At 38.8% G+C, this 21,285-nt stretch overlaps 1 protein-coding gene and 6 non-coding genes across 7 annotated transcripts; 6 read left to right on the top strand and 1 right to left on the bottom strand.

Annotated features, from left to right (window-relative positions):
- Window positions 1–9,402: 9,402 nt before the first annotated feature.
- Window positions 9,403–10,374, bottom strand: LOC149657509 (uncharacterized). The gene is made up of 5 exons (XM_089844570.1): window positions 10,322–10,374; window positions 10,163–10,258; window positions 9,960–10,083; window positions 9,726–9,908; window positions 9,403–9,631 (listed from the first exon to the last, which is right to left on the bottom strand). The coding sequence occupies exons 1-4, from the start codon at window positions 10,348–10,350 to the stop codon at window positions 9,786–9,788; spliced, it is 372 nt and encodes a 123-aa protein (XP_089700696.1). The 5' UTR covers window positions 10,351–10,374; the 3' UTR covers window positions 9,403–9,631; window positions 9,726–9,785.
- Window positions 10,375–17,296: 6,922 nt separating this feature from the next.
- Window positions 17,297–17,369, top strand: TRNAR-UCG (transfer RNA arginine (anticodon UCG)). The gene has a single exon. It is a non-coding gene; the product is annotated as a tRNA-Arg (tRNA).
- A 1,391-nt stretch (window positions 17,370–18,760) lies between these two features.
- TRNAR-ACG (transfer RNA arginine (anticodon ACG)) lies at window positions 18,761–18,833 on the top strand. The gene has a single exon. It is a non-coding gene; the product is annotated as a tRNA-Arg (tRNA).
- Window positions 18,834–19,082: 249 nt separating this feature from the next.
- TRNAR-UCG (transfer RNA arginine (anticodon UCG)) lies at window positions 19,083–19,155 on the top strand. The gene has a single exon. It is a non-coding gene; the product is annotated as a tRNA-Arg (tRNA).
- Window positions 19,156–19,246: 91 nt separating this feature from the next.
- TRNAR-ACG (transfer RNA arginine (anticodon ACG)) lies at window positions 19,247–19,319 on the top strand. Its single transcript has one exon. It is a non-coding gene; the product is annotated as a tRNA-Arg (tRNA).
- Window positions 19,320–20,054: 735 nt separating this feature from the next.
- On the top strand, window positions 20,055–20,127 carry TRNAR-UCG (transfer RNA arginine (anticodon UCG)). The gene has a single exon. It is a non-coding gene; the product is annotated as a tRNA-Arg (tRNA).
- A 419-nt stretch (window positions 20,128–20,546) lies between these two features.
- Window positions 20,547–20,619, top strand: TRNAR-UCG (transfer RNA arginine (anticodon UCG)). The gene has a single exon. It is a non-coding gene; the product is annotated as a tRNA-Arg (tRNA).
- The last annotated feature ends 666 nt before the right edge of the window (window positions 20,620–21,285 follow it).

The raw sequence follows: 21,285 nt of genomic DNA, 5'->3' as shown, positions 1-21,285 counted from the left end.
AAAATTGCACGTATGAAATAGCACAATCAACCGCTACTTAAGAATGTTTCTTTAATCAAAAATTATCCAATTTTAACCCATTTATTTGAAGAAAGGCACTCAATTTGACAAAAGATATTTAAAAAGGAATTATATTCCTCTGATATTTTTTCATAATAGTATATTTGTTTTACCCCGCATAAAAAGCCCAATTGGGCGACAATCTTCTCATCTGGCAACACTTTACGATACCTCTTTTTTATAATTTTTTTCCTCCAAAAAGGGATGGGTGTACAGGTAAAGTTTTCCCCAAACCACGCTTTTACATTGTGATTTGAGAGGGTGGAATATAGCGCAGTAGTAACATGGTATACTTGGTTTCAGTTGGAATTTAGAGACGCTATTTTCTTTCCTATGAAATTATACATTATAAATCCATACGCCTTAGCTATTCCTCACTACCATTTCAATCTTAGTATAGCAATGGGGTTCCGAGAATTCTTTCAAGTTTTCTATGAAAGGATCGGACAATCATAAAATTAACGCTTGATTTATAATTAAATAAATTGATAGTCATTTTGAAATTTAAAATATTTCACGCATTTTTAGCTAAAATTCGAGGATTTCCTTTCAGTGAATTATTATAATTGAAATTGAACTGTATTTGATTTCGTTTAAATATCCGACCCCTCTTATATTGGTAAATTTCCATTTCCAGCTGATCTATATCTCTTCCACTCACTATACGCACGCCTAACGTTTTTACTGAAAGGTTTTTATAGCTCCTCTGGAAAGGGAAATTATAACCATTAAGGAATCGAACAATTTAGTTTGGTTTCGATATTGAAGTATTACCATACGTTATAAAATGGAATAGGCCTGCAATATATTTATGTGAGATTATTATTTAAAGTTTTTAGGAAGTGACATCGTATATTCTGAAATAATTTTTCTTTCTGCTTAAAGCACGCAACTAGATCATAGCTATGTTCGATGTGTGTTCTTAAATTATACCCGGATAGTGATCTCAATACGATCCAAAGTTGTTGGCTAGTGATCTTCATGTGAGATATGATTTCAAAAAGCGATTGAACATACATAGATCACAAAAGTTCACAAGGGAACACTGTTGCATCACTTCTATTAAACCTAGTTCACAGTTAGAACACAAACGAAACACTATGAGATCACTCCTGGACCACTCCGAGTGAGCTAAGAGTGTACCCTAGTGATCCAAAAGTGGTTTTATAATTTGCAGTGTACTGATACCTAGTATTGTAATTTCTTTATTACATTTTCAATGAAAATCGCTTTAGAATTTGTACTTTGAATATTCCAAGTAACATACAGGTTGAGCATCAATTATAACAATTTCAAATAGTAAACAATGTATTCGATATTACACGACTAGTCGAATGGAAATATTAGCTGCCTAGCTAATTGGTTTTAACCAAAAGTAAAATTTTTCAGGGCGAGTATAATATTTACATCAATTAAAGCATTTATTAATATTCATTGTTAATATCTTCGATGTGGCCAGTTGCTATCTCTTAAATTACAAAAATCTTAATGAAAAATATGCACTTACAGATTTTTTAAAGAAAAAGAAAAACATACAATTCTAAAGGGTATTACTTGACACATTCTTCTCTTAAAATGTTTGAAACCGCATACAAATTGAGATCTATTTTGGAATTCAGTATTATTTTCACAACCAAAAATCTTTAAAATACTTAATATATAAGGTTTTTGAACTCCAAGCGCCCCAAAACACTTACTTCTGTTATATTGAAACAAAGAAACTGAAGGTATACATAAACGTTTAAGTTTTGGTTTCACTTTATAGGGGTGTGGTTCCCAGCAGATGAGAAGCTAGGTAAAAAGCAAAGGCTTATGCATAAAACTGGCTCTATGAGGTAGATAAATTGATAATTCAATAACAAAATTAAAACCTTACGTGACAAACGAAGGCGTTTATAGTTTATATAGTGTGACAAAGAAGCTTAGCAATGAAATTAAAAATTAGCAAGCCTAGAACTAATCATTTTCGACCACAAAAATCTCGTTTAAACATTCTAACGACCCAGCCGCGTCAAAGATACTGGAAAGGCTGACTTGCTTTCGCACTAGCAGCGCCCTCTTTGATAATGACGTGCATGGCGTTACCTTAGTTACGCCAATAGAACAGAGGCGTGTCACCAGACCCGAGAAATTACAGGAGGGAAAATTCAAACTAGAAAATCAGATGTGTTTTCTTGCTTTGCAGTTTTTTTGTAACGTTAAGTTTCTAGTGTTGCCAAAAATATAGTATTATCAACTTCTGCTTGTGGGTCGAGATATAGTATAAGTTAAATATATAAGAAAAAAAATTTGGTGGCATATGCGGAATAGTAAAAGTCAAACTAACCGTCCCACGGAAAAAGAAGGCCTATACAACAACTTCGTTTTTCATTTTACTCTTTTTAAACGTGACAATACCAACTAGCGGGATGGAGTTGGAAATCAATTGGCAAAAATGGGTTACATGTTTAGGACGGTAGGCAAGCCTACTTCAAAACCACCACAGTTCCAACTGTCGGATAAATGTCGGTTACTAAACGGCCTAAAAATAACTTTGCTTTTAATTTTACTCTTCTTAAACGTCACAATTACGACTAGCGCGAGGGAGTTGGTAATCAATTGGCAAAAAATGTGTTAGATTTTTCTAGACAGTAGGCAAGCCTACTTTAAACCATCTCAGTTCCAACTGTCGGATAAATGTCGGTTACTAAACGGCCTAAGAACAACTTTGCTTTTAATTTTACTCTTCTTAAACGTCACAATACCGACTAGCGCGAGAGAGTCGGTAATCAATTGGCAAAAAATAAGTTGGAATTTTCTAGACGGTAGGCAAGCCTACTTTAAACCATCTCTGTTCCAACTGTCAGATAGATGTCGGCATTGCCAACTAAAAGAAGTAGTCGGCTTCATGAGTCAGAAAAGTGTCGGAATAAGCATGGTACAGCTGACTGGACCGTAAACCGACTATTCGACCTTTAACCGACTGTTATGCGGAAGGCTTGTGCTACTGGGGAGGGCTTATTGGTAATATTTTTCCCGTTGCTGTCTTTTGTGGTGAGTCAAAGCCAGAATCTCTCAGTGATTATTTAGGCTCATTCGTTGATGATCTTTTGGATTTAAGAAAAATGGTTTTGAATATGGTGGGAGAACCTATAGGTGCAAACTAAATGGCCCTTTTATTCTCGACACACCAGCGAGGTCATTTGTTAAAAATTCGAAAGGTCACACTGGGTATTATTCCTGTGACAAATGCACAATAAGGGGTTCACGTTATAAAAATCGCACAGTGTTTTTGCTCGATGAGGTTTCTGATGAAATTGTTACACTACGTACAAATAGTTCATTTAGAAATCAGGAAAATGAAGAGCACCACTTAGTTGGAGAACCTTCTCCGTTAGAAAGATTAGATATAGATATAGTAACCCAATTTCCCCTTGATTATATGCATTTGGTTTGCCTTGGAGTTGTTAAAAGAATGGTAAAATCGTGGGTTAAGAGGGGAAAGTATGTTGTTCGTCTTAGCCACCAACAGATTAACGAGCTATCGTCTAACCTTAAAAGATGCCCAAAATTTGTTCCTTCGGAGTTTGCGCGAAAGCCAAGGTCTCTTAAACATATTGATCGGTGGAACCCACAGAACTCCGACAATTCCTGTTGTATTCTGGACCAGTTTTGTCCCAGGACATTCTATCCCCCGATGTATTAGGGCAGTTTAGACTTTTGCACTCTGCAATCTACATTCTTGCATCGCCTGATCTTTGTAAGACTTACTTAAACTATGCGGGAGATTTATTGGAAATGTTTGTTTCTTCATGCCCAGAATTATGTGGAAAAGAATTTGTGTCATTAAATGTGCATGCTTTGACCCATCTAAAAGCTGACGTTGAGAGGTTTGGCCCTTTAGATAGATATAGTGCCTTTCCATTTGAGAATCATCTCCAATATCTTAAAAAAATGTTACGATCTCCTAACAAACCTCTTCAACAATTGTTTAAAAGAGTCAATGAAGGCAAACATATTTTAAAACATAAACCAAAATACGGTGGTATACTTCTCAAAAAGCCTTTCAAAGACAATAGTTCCCAAATTCCTACTGGTGTTAAATCTTTCAAAAAGGTTCAGTCGGGCGCTTATAGCTTGACAACATCCCCAGCTGATGGCTGCGTTAAATTAACTACAGGGGACGTTATAAAAATTAAACACATTTACCGGAGAATGGATAATGAAATAATGGTGGCTGGTAGTTTATACAAATTTGTTGAGGATAGCTTTGAATATCCTCTACGCTCCTCCATGTTAGGGTTGTATGCAGGTAAAACTTCCAAGCAAGTCAAATCATACCCCTTGAGTATCGTTGAAAGAAAGTGCTTTGCTTACCCAAACCAAAATAAAAACGTAGTTTCTATTGTACCATTACTTCATAAATTTTAGTAGCTTTTTAGCTTCATTTGCACTTATAATATTCACGACTGGATGGCCTTAAAGCGGAAATCTGCTCACGATTCGCCCCTAGAGTTGTACTTGTCCGCACAGCTTCAAAAAAATCCAAGAATGTGCTGCCACCTTTAATTTTTAAGGTTGGTTTATGATCAGACCTTTTTTTTCTACCAGTGCTGGACATAAGTTGCCATTTAACAGTTTAGACTTAGAGCAGACGACGGTTTGAAGGCGCGGGCTGTTTATTATTCTAACTTCATGCTGTGAAAGGGTGGTTTGTTTTTGATTATTTAGATGGTCTAAACTGAAATGAAGGTGTAAGATTTACTTATTATATTTGAGAATGTTCGGTCACTCGGGAAAAAAATAAAATAGTTTTATATTGAACGTTGTTTTATACTCTTTTTATTCCAAAATTTTGGTTTGCGGATGTGATCCTACATAGCCACGATATTGAAATGCATTCGACCTATTTTAGTAAGCAGTGGCGGGTTTAACGGTAAGCGGACTAAGCGGCCGCTTGGGGCCCCGTGATGCCATGGGGCCCCGAATTGAGCAGAATTAATTTTCTTCCATTAAAAATTCCTTTTTCCAAATAAAAAATGGAAGAGACTATGTAATAAAAACGAAAATAGCTGTTGATTTCCACTCATTCACGAGAAACACTAGGCCTATTAACCGGAGACATACTTGTTTTCTTGAAAATAACTCGAATACACTACGCCTGCGCCAACCAGGAGACCTCTGATTGGCTGCGAGACTGCGAAAATCTTTGACACGCCAAAGATTTTCGCGAGGTTTGCAAGGCCTTGCGAGCAAAGCTTTGGGGCAAATTTCTGTAGTGTAAACGATCCGAGCGAAGCGACGTACCGCGCGTGCCAGCGTTACGTAGCTTGCGACGCGAAAAAAAAGCCATGGTGTGGACGGACCTTAATAGTTTTAAAAGGAAAAAAATGACGAATATTTTCCCTTTCAGTATTATACCAAGAAGGGATTTATATAAGAAGACCTAAGTCGCGAGATTTTACGCTTCTACTCTTACGCCGGTGTCAGTGGACAATTAAGTCCCATCCCTTTCATGTCCGTCATTGCTCTGCGCTTTCCCATTGGATCCCATGGGGATAGGTCATACGGACGCGAATGATTCCGACTGGAGAAAAAGCAAACCTCGAGCAAAGAAAACCGAAAATGGAGGCTGCCTGCGGTGCTGAAACTTTACGACGGTTGCTTTTAATTGCAATGAATAAGTTAGCTTTTGAACATACATAACTTGATTGATTTTGAATGTGTCTCAACGTCAAAATCGTTCGTTCTGTAATTGTTTCTATATCGAATCAAGTGTACCTATGATTTCGTGAGTTCCAAAAACCAAACCAAGGCTTAACGAAAAGGTAAAAGAAATATATGGTGAAAAACATATAGCGTTTTTCTTTGCTGTAAAACGAGGTGCTCCGAGACGGCGGTGCGTCTTACAATGACCAAGTCGCTCACTCCCGGTTTCCTCGCGGATTTATCCCAACCGCTCCGAGTCTAGAGACGGAGCGCCTGAAGACGTCGCAAAAAACGCTCTGAAAAAACTTTTGTCTTTCATTCGGAGCAACTACATTCGGTCCTCCGAGCTAGAGCGATGACGTTACACGTAAATTTGGAGCGCTCTCGGAGCGCTCTCAGGTGACCCAAAAAAGACGGTATAAGATAAAATATTAAGTCTCGGCTCCTTTTCCACCCCCCTCCACCCATTAAAGGGTGATTGTCGACTATCACGCGCGCACCGGACGCTATTTTACGCCTTCTTATATAAATTCCATCTTAGAACTACTATTTAATTTTAATATCTTGAGTTTGGGGGCCCTAAAATGGTTACCGCTTGGGGCCTCCACTTGACTTGAGCCGCCACTGTTAGTAAGTATTTAATTTAGTTCAGTGACTTACACTTGGTCTTACTGTGTGCTTATTATAATGATAAACCACAAGTACAATACATTGATCCTTTATTGACGTTGAAAAGAAATAGATTCACCTTTGCGTTTGACTAATTTAGTTTCATAATTGTAATAGCAAATAAACATGTTTGAGCCCAATTCTGCCACACGTAATCAAAGGGACAACTTACTGTTTCCAATAAACAAAGTGAACAAATAAACCAATTACTTTCAAAAATATACATACATTTATATCCAATACTCGAAAATACTCCTCCGCGACGGAAGTCGCAAATATAAATACCACGGACTACAACTACTACTTTGACCTGTTTTTCATGTTTAAAGTGAGAAATGGTCTCTTCCCAGAATATGTAATAAACTGGTTCCCAAAGGGAAATAATAATATAAGAACACGTGGAGACAAATATAACTTCTACCCTGAAAGTTGTAACTCACGCGTTAGAGACAAGAATGTAAAATTTCAAGGCATAAAATGTTGGAATGAACTAGAAAATCACCACAAAATAATAACATCAATAATGCTTTTTAAAGATGCCATGAGCAATCACGTGGCACAGAAATTAAGGCAATGAGGCTGGGATTATCTGTAAACAGGCTCTATACTTTTAATCTAAGTTATTATCCATTACTTTTATTTATTAAATTAACTCTGGACATCATTGTAAATTAGGACTCCACCTTAATGATTGTTCCAATAAAAAGCCAATATTATTATTATTATTGTAAAACCTTGCAAGAAGTTCACCGCGGTATCTGATTCTAAAATAGAAACTCAAAATATGCAATGGAAATATATTTTGAAGTCGGTCAGCAATTCCTTTTCATATACTTTCCACTGGAAAAATCTTGCTCCGCGACAATGGCGCTACTTTCACCTAGTGCAGTTTAAGCTAGGTAGTGTCATTTCATCCGTACCAAGCGACTTGTGGATGTGTAACCATTTAATTATAGTCATTATAATTGTGGGAGGAGTCACGTCCCACCACTGATGCCAAATGCATATTGTGCACCCTCACTGTAGCTGCAGCAAAGAGGAGAGAAAGAATCAGTATCTAATGCAGGTGTCTATTAAGCCTAATATCCCATCTGCTGAGCCCAGTAAGGCTGTAACAGACCAAATCGTACAATCCGTACATTAAAGCTAGTTAGCGGGCCAGAGAAAACATCTTACTACTATAGAGTCCATTAATTAATAATTAAATAATACGTTACGTCCTTTAGTTCTTTTATTCCAACAGTATTCCATCGAAGTGAGAGACACCCGTATACCGCCAACTAAGCCCAAACCATGCCGCACCTAAATGAAAAGTGACTAAGCGCGTATATTCGGGATCAAAGGTCACAAACGGAAAACGACGCCTCGTGGCGGCGTCCGTTACTTGTTCCCCAAACACATTCAAATATGATAATTATACAGAAATATAAAATGTTACAATCGATAATCCTATTAGGCATAACAAATATATAATTATTAAACAAAATAGTAGTAGGTAAAAATTAGGAAGTAAAATTTTGTATTTAATTTAAATTTAAAAATTGGTTGATATATATGTTCTGACTAGCTGTTGACCGCGGCGTCGCTCGCGTGTAATAAGAACTTCCATCAAAATGATATAAAGAATGGTTAGATTTAACAGATAAATAATATTTTTGTAACACCGTAGGAGCAAAGGCACTCAGCGTTGCCCGCTAGCCCGTCGGGACATTTTTTATTACTATTCACGCGGTCATTATTCCATAAAGAAGGGTTTTTAAGTTTTTGGCCGCCATTTAAAAAGATGGCAACAAATCGAACCCAAAAGACCATTCAGCCCGTCTATAGGTTGCCAGTGTACTAAATATTTGTGAAATCGGTTGAAACGCGCGGGCTTTGTTGCATGGAGAAGAGTTTACATTTGTGGGCGCCATTTTTTAAGATGGCGGCGAATTGGAAAAATCTTTCTTAGTACGCGCCTTCTACTTTTAAGTAACGTTCCTGCAAAGTTTCAGCTTTCTAGGGCAAGCGGTTTGGGCTGGGCGTTGATTATCAGTCTGTCAGTCAGTCAGGACTTTGATTTCTATAGATATAGATGGACTAATAATAATAACAACTAGGCTTTGTCTATGAAGGGATTTCTACATTAAGCCTGTGGCTAGTTTACAGGTGGGTCCCTTTACATTGCATAGAGGGGTGGTGGCTAGCCCCTATGCCACAGCATACTAACTAATGGAAAGGAGAAACCGGCTTAGACCGCGGAGGAAAACTCCTTTACAGCGTCTCTTCTCGAGCCTGTATCGCTTGAGATACAAAACGACTCGGGTTCTTTCTTGGTTGCTTGTGGCACAGGAATTAAGGCTTCTCGTTCGACACTGGCGCATCATGTTTCCTTCGTTGACTCCGCTTCCAGGGCGTTCGGTACATTCCTCATCTAGATATGGTAACGGTACATTGGTATGCAGGTCCTTCCGCGCTGATGCCTCCGATGTGGGTAACTCCTCAGGCGCTTCCAATTGCGGGAAGGTATCCGGCCCCTTCATGGTGGTGATACTGAGGAACCTCTCCTCCGATGTCATAAAGTATGAGGGTTATAAAACAAGAAATATGAACTGATGTATTAAGGCCAAGTTTAGAGTCTAATAAGTAATAATACGTTACGTGCTTTGGTTCTCTTTTATTTCAACGGTTGAAGTCCTTTATCGTATGGGGATGTGTTGTCCATCTAAGTGACCAAGGAGACACCGGTATACCGCCAAGTCAGCCCAAACCATGCCGCCCCTAACGTTTACCGACTAAGCGGGTATATGCGGGATGAAAGGTCACCAATGCCAAATGACACCATCTCGCTGCATCCATTACAAGGTCCCTAGCTCAAGACCTGCAAGGACCATCAACAAACTGTTTCGTCAGTTTCAGGCCATCAATATCAAGCCAGAGCTGATACTAAATAGCAGTGATTCTGTCATGTAGGCACCATCTTACCTATCCGTTGGTGATGGGGACGACTATCGTTGGTCCAAAGAAGAGGGTGGTGATGGATTTGTCAGGTGTCTTATGTGTAGGATCCCAAGCCTTTCTTGGGTCTCTTATGTCTAGGATCCCAAGCCGTTGTTGGGTCTCTTATGTCTAGGATCCCAAGCCTTTGTTGGGTCTCTTATGTCTAGGATCCCAAGCCAAATAAGCGTCGATTCCTCAGCATTCCAACTGTCGAAACCTCTTATTTCGTGGATTGCTGAAGTTTATTTTTAACATTAGAAAAGTGATTTCATTTCCCTTCAAGGACTGACAGTGCACGATGACCGCAAATTTCCCTTCCTATGACTTACTAGTGATTAGGGTGGTGGGGGGTCGCTTTGCGGTCATTTCCCAAGAAATTTAGTTATTATTTAAAATCGAGATATCTGTTTCTCTCTTAATTCCTCCTTTGAAGGGGCTTCTACCATTCCTCTGGTTTTGGCAATCCTTAACGGGTGATCAGCATCCAGTGGTACTTTTTGTTTCAATGACCCCTAGAAATCATAATAAATTTATAGCTGAAAAAGAACAGATTTTATTTTTACCTTGAAGTTTTCCCTCTGTTCAAAAATGATCCGCATTAATTCCGGAATATAAGAATATTTTTTCTTCTCATATATTGGCACAATGTACCACGCCTTCGTTCGTTTACTGTAGGCACGTGTATCTCTGGAATCCACACATTTATGACCGTTATGCTTATTTCAGAAACACATAGGCTATAATAAGTATATTAATGAAATTTTACTTTGGCTGTCCATCTTGTCTACAAGCCCGAGGCCTTCCACAGTGCTTGTTGTGGTCTATGGCGGCTAATTTAATCCTTATTTGGTAGCCCCAGTAGCTACATCACAGACAAAAATTACTATGTCAACATGGTAAACGATGGAAACAAAGTTAGACATACCCAAAAGCGATTCTTTTTGGGGCATACATTAGAATTAGACTGTGGTAACTTTCGAGAAATCCTGTGTGCCTGTAACAAACAAGATTTGCGCGTGATGAATGGTGGTACAGTTCATCTCTAGGTACTCACGCATACCTAAAGTTTGTGAAGTATCCCATATTTTTCAAGAGGTACTTCCTCATAACTTCGCTTCTTAATTTTAAGAAAGTGGGAGAGTTGGCTTGTAACCAGGGGTGTTTTTCCAGCTGCTCTTCAGTTAAAGGTTCATGGTCGCAATGATTGAACATGCCTATCTCCAAGTGCCACTCATGCTCGTTGATAACATGGTGGAGACAAGTCAACCACAAACTCTATAAATATTTGGATTTCAATTGACCACCTGTTCTTCAAGATTAATTCAAGATAATCATAGCACAATACCTTCAAAGTGAAGACCTGTCCTTGACAATTTTTGGAGCACCATCAGAAATGATTATGTAGTAGAGGAGCCCAGTGACATAAATCTCTATGTTCTTTAGATTTCAGTGCAATCTACATGAAACACGTTCTGTTTCATTCACTTGATAAAGGGTGAGACAAGAGATTTAAAAATGGAAACATATTTACTTCGTTCAATCTCTTAAAAATTATTTTGCCACCATGCCACGTGTCCCACGAGTGTTTTACACCTGACAAACAAGAATCCTCCTTCCCTACGAATAGTCGCAAATAAATTTTTTTTCATTAATATACCATGCATTCTAAAATCGCCAAACGTTAATGTCGTGCTTGAAACTAACTTAGCTCAGCTGAAATTTCCGAATGAGCATCTGTGACGACTTCCAGCACTTTAACATTGTGTTGGCCGCCAAGCTCCAGAACCTCTTTGGAAGCACCTTTAAAAGCCATGAGCTCCATGTTCGGGCTTTTCCCTACAGCGTGTCGAACGTCTTTGTTGGATATAGCTATGATTTTCTTTGATTCAGTATCAGCCAAAAAGTAAGTGCAAAACATGGCGGAATGCCCTGGACTGTCCATCCTTCCATCTCCAGCTACTACAAGTTCTTTTCCCGACAATTCTTCGAAAGTTTCTTTTTGTGTCCTCTCCCAGAAAACATCAACAGCTAGCTTCAAAAAATGAAGCTGATAGCTGATGGTGAAAAACAATTTCATGCCCAATTTAATAATAATGATATATGCTCGCTAGCGAGAACTCCCCGGTCTCCATGTCTATACATCGTTTTCTCTAAAGGTGAGAGGGGATGAATTTTATCTAGCCCCTTTATTTTATCATTCTCAAACAAGGCAAAAATCATTTTGCATTAGTCCGTGTGCTTTCCAATGTGCTAAGATTGTACATCACCCAACAACGATCTAAGGCTATAGACTAGTAACGGACTAGCAGTAGAGGGGGTGTAGACGGTGTGTCCCTCCCTCTGGTCGCGCTCTAGTATGAGGGACTACTTTGCGCGCCCAGTAGGGGGATTACACTGAGCTAAGAGATAAAAGGGTGTGACGTTTGCATACTTAGTGCCATTACTCATAGAGTAATGTCAGTTCTACGTATGCAAACGTCATACCCTTCTATCTCGTAGCTCAGTATCATCCCCCTACCAGGCACGTACTGTATCCCCTCTTACAAAAGCGCGCCTAGAGGGAGGATACACCGTCTAATCCTCTCTCTACTCTATACATTGGCTCGCATACACTATACAGTTACGAAGAGTGCCACATAAACTTGAGAAATCCATGCCCAATTCAATACACGCAAAATACAGTGACCACGACACTATAAGGTGCCATTTCTAGTTTAGCTTACAGTTTTTCTCTTTTCGTAAATCGTAGAAAATCAACACAATCAGAAATAAACCCTCGCAGTAACCAATTTCAGTTTTTCTTCGCCAAAAAAAACTAAATCCATCAACTTACGGGACTATTGAACGTGTACCTGATGTCTATGTAATTTAGAAAGGAACCCCACCGTATCGAATCACCCCTCAGTGATAGAAGGCTTTCTATACATGTATATGCATACAAAAACTGCTTCTAGTGGAAGTCAGGGACAATATATACTCATATGCGGGACTATCAAAAAATGCGAAATTATTCATTTCTAAGACGAGTTTAAAAATCATTGTACACTTGTGCAAACTAGTAAAAGATACGTTTCGCAACTACTTTTAGAACCCGAGCTTTATATTTAACTTCAAAACCGTCCTCGTGCCACGATTTTTGAACTATCAAAACGGTCTCTTTTACCAGTCCCCTTTACGATTGCAATAACCATGTAATCGCGTGCACTTGCCAACCACATAAGCACTCGTTCAGAGACAAATAACAAGGTGATGGACACTCCCAAAATAATTGCACACCTGAATTTCTTTCTACACTCTACACACACTACAATAAATCTAAGCTTTCGTTGTAGGATTTTCTTTTCAGTGTTATGTCTTCGAAGTTATTAATATCATTAGATGTTTAATATAATTTTAATAATCATGGGTTTTAAAAGGTTTTGAGTGCTTTTAATGGATATTAAAACCGTAACTGAAGTCTCCAGTTTTGTTTTGACTGTACTTCAGTTTTTTACCCAACACCAACGCTATGACAAATTTGTAGTAGGAAAACAGTAAAAAGACATTGCTTTCATTTCAAAAGCATCGGAAAGCTAAAAATTCTTTAACCAATGTCCTTGTCTGTCCCTTGAGTCAAAAGTTTATGGTCCTCCCCCCTCCTAAATTGCAACCATCCTGTCCTTCTAAAAGTAAAAGTTTCCCATAGCTTCTCGTATACAAAATAACTAAGTGAATGCTTTTAGCACAACAATAAAAACTTGGGGCAACCAACAAGAGGAGCTGATAAGCTTGACTATAATTATATCGAGGGGCTAATCGCTATCAGATTTCGTTTTCAAAGGTATTATATAAAAGGATGTTAGCGCTATCAAGTGCACTCCACTTAAAAAGGGAGGGTGAAGTAGAAAATCAAGTGATTTTTTTATTGATTCTTGTACAAATTATAAGACCAGTCTGCATAGTGAAACATTTAGGAAATACACAGGAAAAATTTTAAAATTAAAATTAGGTTCAGATTTTAAGGATAATTTTAAATAAGGACGTCCGTCCAATCGCGTAACGCCGTGCCTTTCTGTTAACAAAATTCTCGTGACACGTTCCGTGTCGATTGAAATTTATCACGAGATTTGATAAAATTTGCGCGCGACGTGACAATCGTGGCGCGAGACATGGCGTGTGACACGAGAATTTGCTTAACAAAAAGGTAGGGCGTTACGCGATTGGTCGGACGTCCTTATTTAAAATTATTATTAAAATCTGAAACTAATTTTAATTTTAAAATCACTCGGGAGTATTTTCCGAATGTTACACCATACAGACTGGTCTTTTAATTAGTAGAAGAATCGATAAAAAATCACTTCATTTTCTACTTCACCCTCCCTTTAAAGGTTAAGCACAATCCTTATATTGTAGTAAAAGGTACAGCGTCTACAACGATTACTTTTTCCTTATCCATTGGTTATTAGGCACGAAAGCAATAGTGATCACCCCCTTTGATTTTAACGCCAACATGCTAAAATTGCTCGCTTCACTTTTTCCGTTGGCCGAATCAGGCATAACCAACACTCTACCATTTTATTTCATTTTAAAAATTGTGTTCTTGAGAGAAGAAGGTGTAACGGCCGGCTACTTCACTCGCCGTATAGGCGCTAAAAGCTGCGCGTCTCCATACTCTCCAACCCTCTATGCCTTTAGGGTGTCCTATTGTCATCTTAGCTGGGGTGGTCCTCGTGACCCTGACCTCCCGGACTAGGATGCCGTTAGGCACTAATTGGAGTTTCCAATAATCTACCTAAATTTATGACTTGATGATTTGGCGGAGAGATGTTAAGAAACTCTCTCCGAATGGTTTTATGACAGGGTTGACTTGGGGGATTCTGTTGTTCCGAATAATAAAATATCAGTTCAATTTCAACCCTCAAAACGAAGAGTCACTTTTTAACATCTACATTCGCTACTTAAAATAGCGCTCGTAGAGAGACTTGTAACGTACATATCCGGGCAACGTTACAAAGGTTAAAAAAATGGAAGACTTCCCAATTGCAATGAAATCGGGTTCAGCCGACCCCTTTTCTAATTGTTGTTCGTGTCGGTCATTGTGTACTCGAGCCCATGGGCGCCTAGAGTGCCCATGTAGGGCAAACGGTGTCGAAAGCACCGATCGATGTAGCTGCGGGTTTGTGGGCAAAAAGGTGCTAGTTTGCACAAACCAGCAAATTCCTTGCACCTCCCGCGCCCCAGACCCCCAAATAATTGTGGGAAGAGCAGGGGAGCCATATCGGGACATCATCGAAAAATTGGAAAGAGGAAGCGAGGTTTCGAATTCTCAAGATGAGGATCCCAAGGAAGATACTTCCTCAGAAGAACTTCCCGAGCTGGAGATTAGGTTTTGACTTTTTAAAATTAATATAAAATAAGGCCAGTTTGACGGTCAGGGACATCAGTGTTGCGATCGCCGCATCAAGCGCGGCATAGCGTGAAATTAGCCTAAGTCATTCTTTGTTAATTGGCCAGATTTCTTTAAAGACCATTTTAACATAAGTTTATAAAGAATCGGAGGATAAATATTGCATGCACGCATGATTTGAATGACAACCCGATTTTTTTAGTTTTCATATGATGTAAAGGACAAAATATAAATTCTATAGCCCACCCCTGCTCCTAAAAACGTAGGAGTCACGGTGCCCAGGTAAGACGCCAACCGGCTCAAAAAAGGGTGCGACAAGCGCAAGACCCGGCGATGAGGGGGGCATTTTCGATATTGGTAGTGCCTGCCGAGGCAGGGCCGTCTATTAGTGAAAATATATCTAGAGCCGTTGATGTACGTGTATATATATATATATATATATATATATATATATATATATATATATATATATATATATATATATATATATATATATATATTTGAATTAAATTCAAAGGTAAACGACATTTTTTGTAGGAAGTTATCGACGGTCTAGATATCACCACTAAAGATAGACTTCTCCGAAGATTGGCCAGGATGATTCCGGAAACGGAAGCCATTTTAGGTGAAAGTAAGACATTTTCTAATTGTCTAATAACAGAGACTTTCCAAGTCTCTTTCCATAGACATTTATAGCTGTGTTCAGTTGGACTTCAGTAGTCCTACTTTCTATGCTATATAACATTCTGACTGAACACGACTATGTATACGGTCTTTGCGTGAAAAAAATGGGATAAGAAGTAGGGGTTAAAAGCCGGTTAAAGGGTTAGTGAATATGGCGTCGAAAGGACATACTCCTGTAAACAGCAAGGGGACAAGAAAGGGGGAATGAAATGACGTCACAGGCAAGGAGCCTATACTTTAAACGAAGAGGATAGAAAGAAGAGAAGTAGAAGCTAACGGCTTTGACAAAGCATTTTTAGAGTTCTCGCTTTTCGTTTTTAATTTTACACGGAATTATGGAATTATAATTACGGTCAAATTTAAGAGAAGGTCCAAGCGTCTGGCCTTTCCTGGACGCGCGCACGATTTGGAGAGAGAGAAGCTAAAGGTAAATTTAAGAGGGGAAGACAGTGGCCGATTTGAAGAGAAAGAGAGATGCGAAAGCGATGGCGCGCTGAATGAACAGAAGTTTGAGGAGAGAGTTTAAAATTCCCCGGTAACTATAATTCAACCAATGTGAGGGCAGTGAAAGATAGGCCCGCATGCTGAAAAATGCACAAAGCGAGAACTCTCAACCTCAGCCTTCTACACCTCTTCGTTATACCCTCCTTGCTTTGAATAAGGTTCCCGAACCAAGGGTAAACGCTCTTTGACCAACCCTAAGTAACACGCACACATTTCTACTAAAATCAGTTTCAAACTTCTATGTTTTTCATGCAATTTTAGTTGCAAAGCCTAAAATATGAATGGTTGATAATATTCAATGTTTTAATGAAATAGTTTTGCGTGAAAACGACCACCCTGGCCTCGGAGACGCACCACAAAGAAGCGATAGATTGAAGGAATGTCCTCCTCCTTCCTCACCCCCCGCGCAGGGGCAACAGTTCTGCCTATGCGGACACTGTATGCCTATGCCAACAGCGCTTGAGAATGTGTGCTGTCCAGGGCACCATTCAATGCGAAACCCTCAGGCCACAATTTCAATTATTTTGTTTGGAACCAATGGTCCTCAGGGGCGAGTTAATCCTAGAGAGAAATTTAGACATAGATAACGCAAACTTGAGATTTCAAGCTTACGCGAATCTATGTCTATCCCTCTTTGGGTTCCTCGGCCTTGGCAACAGGATGGTTTTGCCCACCTGTTGTGTAATACGTATTCCTCAATCATTTCCTAGCCCCGATGGGGAATACCGAGGGTTCCAACCGGGAAGATTTCCGTGGTAATTGAAAGAGTTGCCTGAGGGGGGAGGTTAAAGAGGGATTATCCGGTTCTTGTAAATATAAATACATTTCTGTGAATGTGTACATATTTTAATAATTTTTATGTTTTGTAAATATGTTTATAATTTTTATGTTTTGTAAATATGTTTATACTTTTTATGTTTTGTAAATATGTTTATAATTAAATACATAATGCATAAATACAATGTTTGGAAAAGTTTTTGATAAAACAAAGCAAGGGCTTGTGGCGTAATGGATAACGCGTCTGCCTTCGAAGGAGAAGATTACAGGTTCGAGTCCAGGCAAGCTCGGTATTAACATTTAAAGAAGATTATTAGAGTATAACGGAAGGGAAGTTTATAATATTGCAATGGTTCAATAGCTTTTAGATAAACAGCTAACGAGCTTGTGTAATAATGGATAACGCGTTTGCCTTCGATGCAGAAGGTTCTAGGTTCGAGTCCTGGCAAGCTCGGTATTTACATTAAATAAAAGATGATTATTAGTATAAAACGGAAGCGAGGTTTATAATATTGCAATGCTTCAATAGCATTTAGATTAACCTCCAACGGGCTTGTGGCGCAATGGATAACGCGTTTGCCTTCGAATCAGAAGATTCCAGGTTCGAGTCCTGGCAAGCTCGGTATTAACATTTAAAGATGATTATCAGAATATAACAGAAGGGAAATTTATAATATTGCAATGCTTCAATAGCATTTAGATTAACCTCCAACGGGCTTGTGGCGCAATGGATAACGCGTCTGCCTACGGAACAAAAGATTCTAGGTTCGAGTCATGGCAAGCTCGGTGTTTATTTTAATTAGATATCTTTTATGCGTCATAAAAATGCAAAAATACAATGTTTGGAAAAGTTTTTAATAAAACGAAGCAAGGGGTTGTGGCGTAATGGATAACGCGTCTGCCTTCGAAGGAGAAGATTCTAGGTTCGAGTCCTGGCACGCTCGGTATTAACATTTAAAGAAGATTATTAGAGTATAACGGAAGGGAAGTTTATAATATTGCAATGCTTCAATAGCATTTAGATAAACAGCTAACGCGCTTGTGTAATAATAGATAACGCGTTTGCCTTCGAAGCAGAATAATCTAGGTTCGAGTCCTGGCAAGCTCGGTATTAACATTTAAAGATGATTATTAGAATATAACGGAAGGGAAATTTATAATATTGCAATGCTTCAATAGCATTTAGATTAACCTCCAACGGGCTTGTGGCGCAATGGATAACGCGTCTGCCTACGGAGCGGAAGATTCCAGGTTCGATTCCGTACAAGCTCAGTATTAACATTTAAAGATGATTATTAGAATATAACAGAAGGGAGGTTTATAATATTGCAATGCTTCAATAGCATTTAGATTAACCTCCAACGGGCTTGTGGCGCAATGGATAACGCGTTTGCCTACGGAGCAGAAGATTCCAGGTTCGATTCCGTACAAGCTCAGTATTAGCATTTAAAGATGATTATTAGAATATAACAGAAGAAAGGTTTATAATATTGCAATGCTTCAATAGCATTTAGATTAACCTCCAACGGGCTTGTGGCGCAATGGATAACGCGTCTGCCTACGGAACAAAAGATTCTAGGTTCGAGTCATGGCAAGCTCGGTGTTTATTTTAATTAGATATCTTTTATGCGTCATAAAAATGCAAAAATACAATGTTTGGAAAAGTTTTTAATAAAACGAAGCAAGGGGTTGTGGCGTAATGGATAACGCGTCTGCCTTCGAAGGAGAAGATTCTAGGTTCGAGTCCTGGCAAGCTCGGTACTAACATTTAAAGAAGATTATTAGAGTATAACGGAAGGGAAGTTTATAATATTGCAATGCTTCAATAGCATTTAGATAAACAGCTAACGCGCTTGTGTAATAATGGATAACGCGTTTGCCTTCGAAGCAGAAGATTCTAGGTTCGAGTCCTGCCAAGCTCGGTATTAACATTTAAAGATGATTATTAGTATAAAACGGAAGGGAGGTTTATAATATTGCAATGCTTCAATAGCATTTAGATTAAACTCCAACGGGATTGTGGCGCAATGGATAACGCGTCTGCCTACGGAGCAGAAGATTCCAGGTTCGAGTCCTGGCAAGCTCGGTATTAACATTTAAAGATGATTATTAGAATATAACGGAAGAGAAATTTATAATATTGCAATGCTTCAAAGGCATTTAGATAAACCTCCAACGTGCTTGTGGTGCAATGGACAACGGGTCTGCCTACGGAGCGAAAGAATCCAGGTTCGAGTTCTGGCAAGCTCGGTGTTTATTTTAATTAAAGATCTTTTATGCGTCATAAAAATACATAAATACAATGTTTGGAAAAGTTTTTGATAGAACGAAGCATGGGCTTTTGGCGTAATGGATAACGCGTCTGCCTTCGAAGCAGAAGATTCCAGGTTCGAGTCCTGGCAAGCTCGGTATTAACATTTAAAGATGATTATTAGAATATAACGGAAGGGAAATTTATAATATTGCAATGCTTCAATAGAATTTAGATTAACCTCCAACGGGCTTGTGGCGCAATGGATAACGCGTCTGCCTACGGAGCAAAAGATTCCAGGTTCGAGTCCTGGTAAGCTCGGTATTAACATTTAAAGATGATTATTAGAATATAGCGGAAGGGAAATATATAATATTGCAATGCTTCAATAGCATTTAGATTAACCTCCAACGGGCTTGTGGCGCAATGGATAACGCGTCTGCCTACGGAGCAAAAGATTCCAGGTTCGTGTCCTGGCAAGCTCGGTGTTTATTTTAATTAAAGATCTTTTATGCGTCATAAAAATGCATAAATACAATGTTTGTAAAGGTTTTTGATAAAACGAAGCAAGGGCTTGTGGCGTAATGGATAACGCGTCTGCCTTCAAATCAGAAGATTCCAGGTTCGAGTCCTGGCAAGCTTGGTATTAACATTTAAAGATGATTATTAGAATATAACGGAAGGGAAATTTATAATATTGCAATGCTTCAATAGCATTTAGGTTAACCTCCAACGGGCTTGTGGCGCAATGGATAACGAGTCTGCCTACGGAGCAAAAGAATCCAGGTTCGAGTCCTGGCAAGCTCCGTATTAACATTTAAAGATGATTATTAGAATACAACGGAAGGGAAATTTATAATATTGCAATGCTTCAATAGCATATAGATAAACCTCCTACTGGCTTGTGGCGCAATGGATAACGCGTCTGCCTACGGAGCAAAAGATTCTAGGTTCGAGTTCTGGCAAGCTCGGTGTTTATTTTAATTAAAGATCTTTTATGCGTCATAAAAATGCATAAATACAATGTTGGGAAAGGTTTTTGATAAAACGAAGCAAGGGCTTGTGGCGTAATGGATAACGCGTCTGCCTTCGAAGCAGAAGATTCCAGGTTCGAATCCTGGAGAGCTCGGTATTAACATTTAAAGATGATTATTAGAATAAAACGGAAGAGCAATTTATAATATTGCAATGCTTCAATAGCATTTAGATAAACCTCCAACTGGATTGTGGCGCAATGGATAACGCGTCTGCCTACGGAGCAAAAGATTCCAGGTTCGAGTCCTGGCAAGCTCCGTATTAACATTTAAAGATTATTATTAGAATACAACGGAAGGGAAATTTATAATATTGCAATGCTTCAATAGCATTTAGATTAACCTCCAACTTGCTTGTGGCGCAATGGATAACGCGTTTGCCTACGGAGCAGAAGATTCCAGGTTCGATTCCGTACAAGCTCAGTATTAACATTTAAAGATGATTTTTAGAATATAACAGAAGAAAGGTTTATAGTATTGCAATGCTTCAATAGCATTTAGACTAACCTCCAACGGGCTTGTGGCGCAATGGATAACGCGTTTGCCTTCGAATCAGAAGATTCCAGGTTCGAGTCCTGGCAAGCTCGGTATTAACATTTAAAGATGATTATCAGAATATAACAGAAGGGAAATTTATAATATTGCAATGCTTCAACAGCATTTAGGTTAACCTCCAACGGGCTTGTGGCGCAATTTATAACGCGTCTGCCTACGAAGCGGAAGATTCCAGGTTCGATTCCGTACAAGCTCAGTATTAGCATTTAAAGATGATTATTAGAATATAACAGAAGAAAGGTTTATAATATTGCAATGCTTCAATAGCATTTAGATTAACCTCCAACGGGCTTGTGGCGCAATGGATAACGCGTCTGCCTACGGAACAAAAGATTCTAGGTTCGAGTCATGGCAAGCTCGGTGTTTATTTTAATTAGATATCTTTTATGCGTCATAAAAATGCAAAAATACAATGTTTGGAAAAGTTTTTAATAAAACGAAGCAAGGGGTTGTGGCGTAATGGATAACGCGTCTGCCTTCGAAGGAGAAGATTCTAGGTTCGAGTCCTGGCAAGCTCGGTACTAACATTTAAAGAAGATTATTAGAGTATAACGGAAGGGAAGTTTATAATATTGCAATGCTTCAACAGCATTTAGATAAACAGCTAACGCGCTTGTGTAATAATGGATAACGCGTTTGCCTTCGAATCAGAAGATTCCAGGTTCGAGTCCTGGCAAGCTCGGTATTAACATTTAAAG

This window comes from Phalangium opilio, unplaced genomic scaffold, assembly GCF_054372755.1.
Source record: "Phalangium opilio isolate 3A_F unplaced genomic scaffold, DU_Popi_V2 ptg000077l_1, whole genome shotgun sequence".
In the NCBI taxonomy this organism is placed as follows: Eukaryota; Metazoa; Arthropoda; class Arachnida; order Opiliones; family Phalangiidae; genus Phalangium; species Phalangium opilio.
This window is presented reverse-complemented; position numbering and strand designations above follow the sequence as displayed.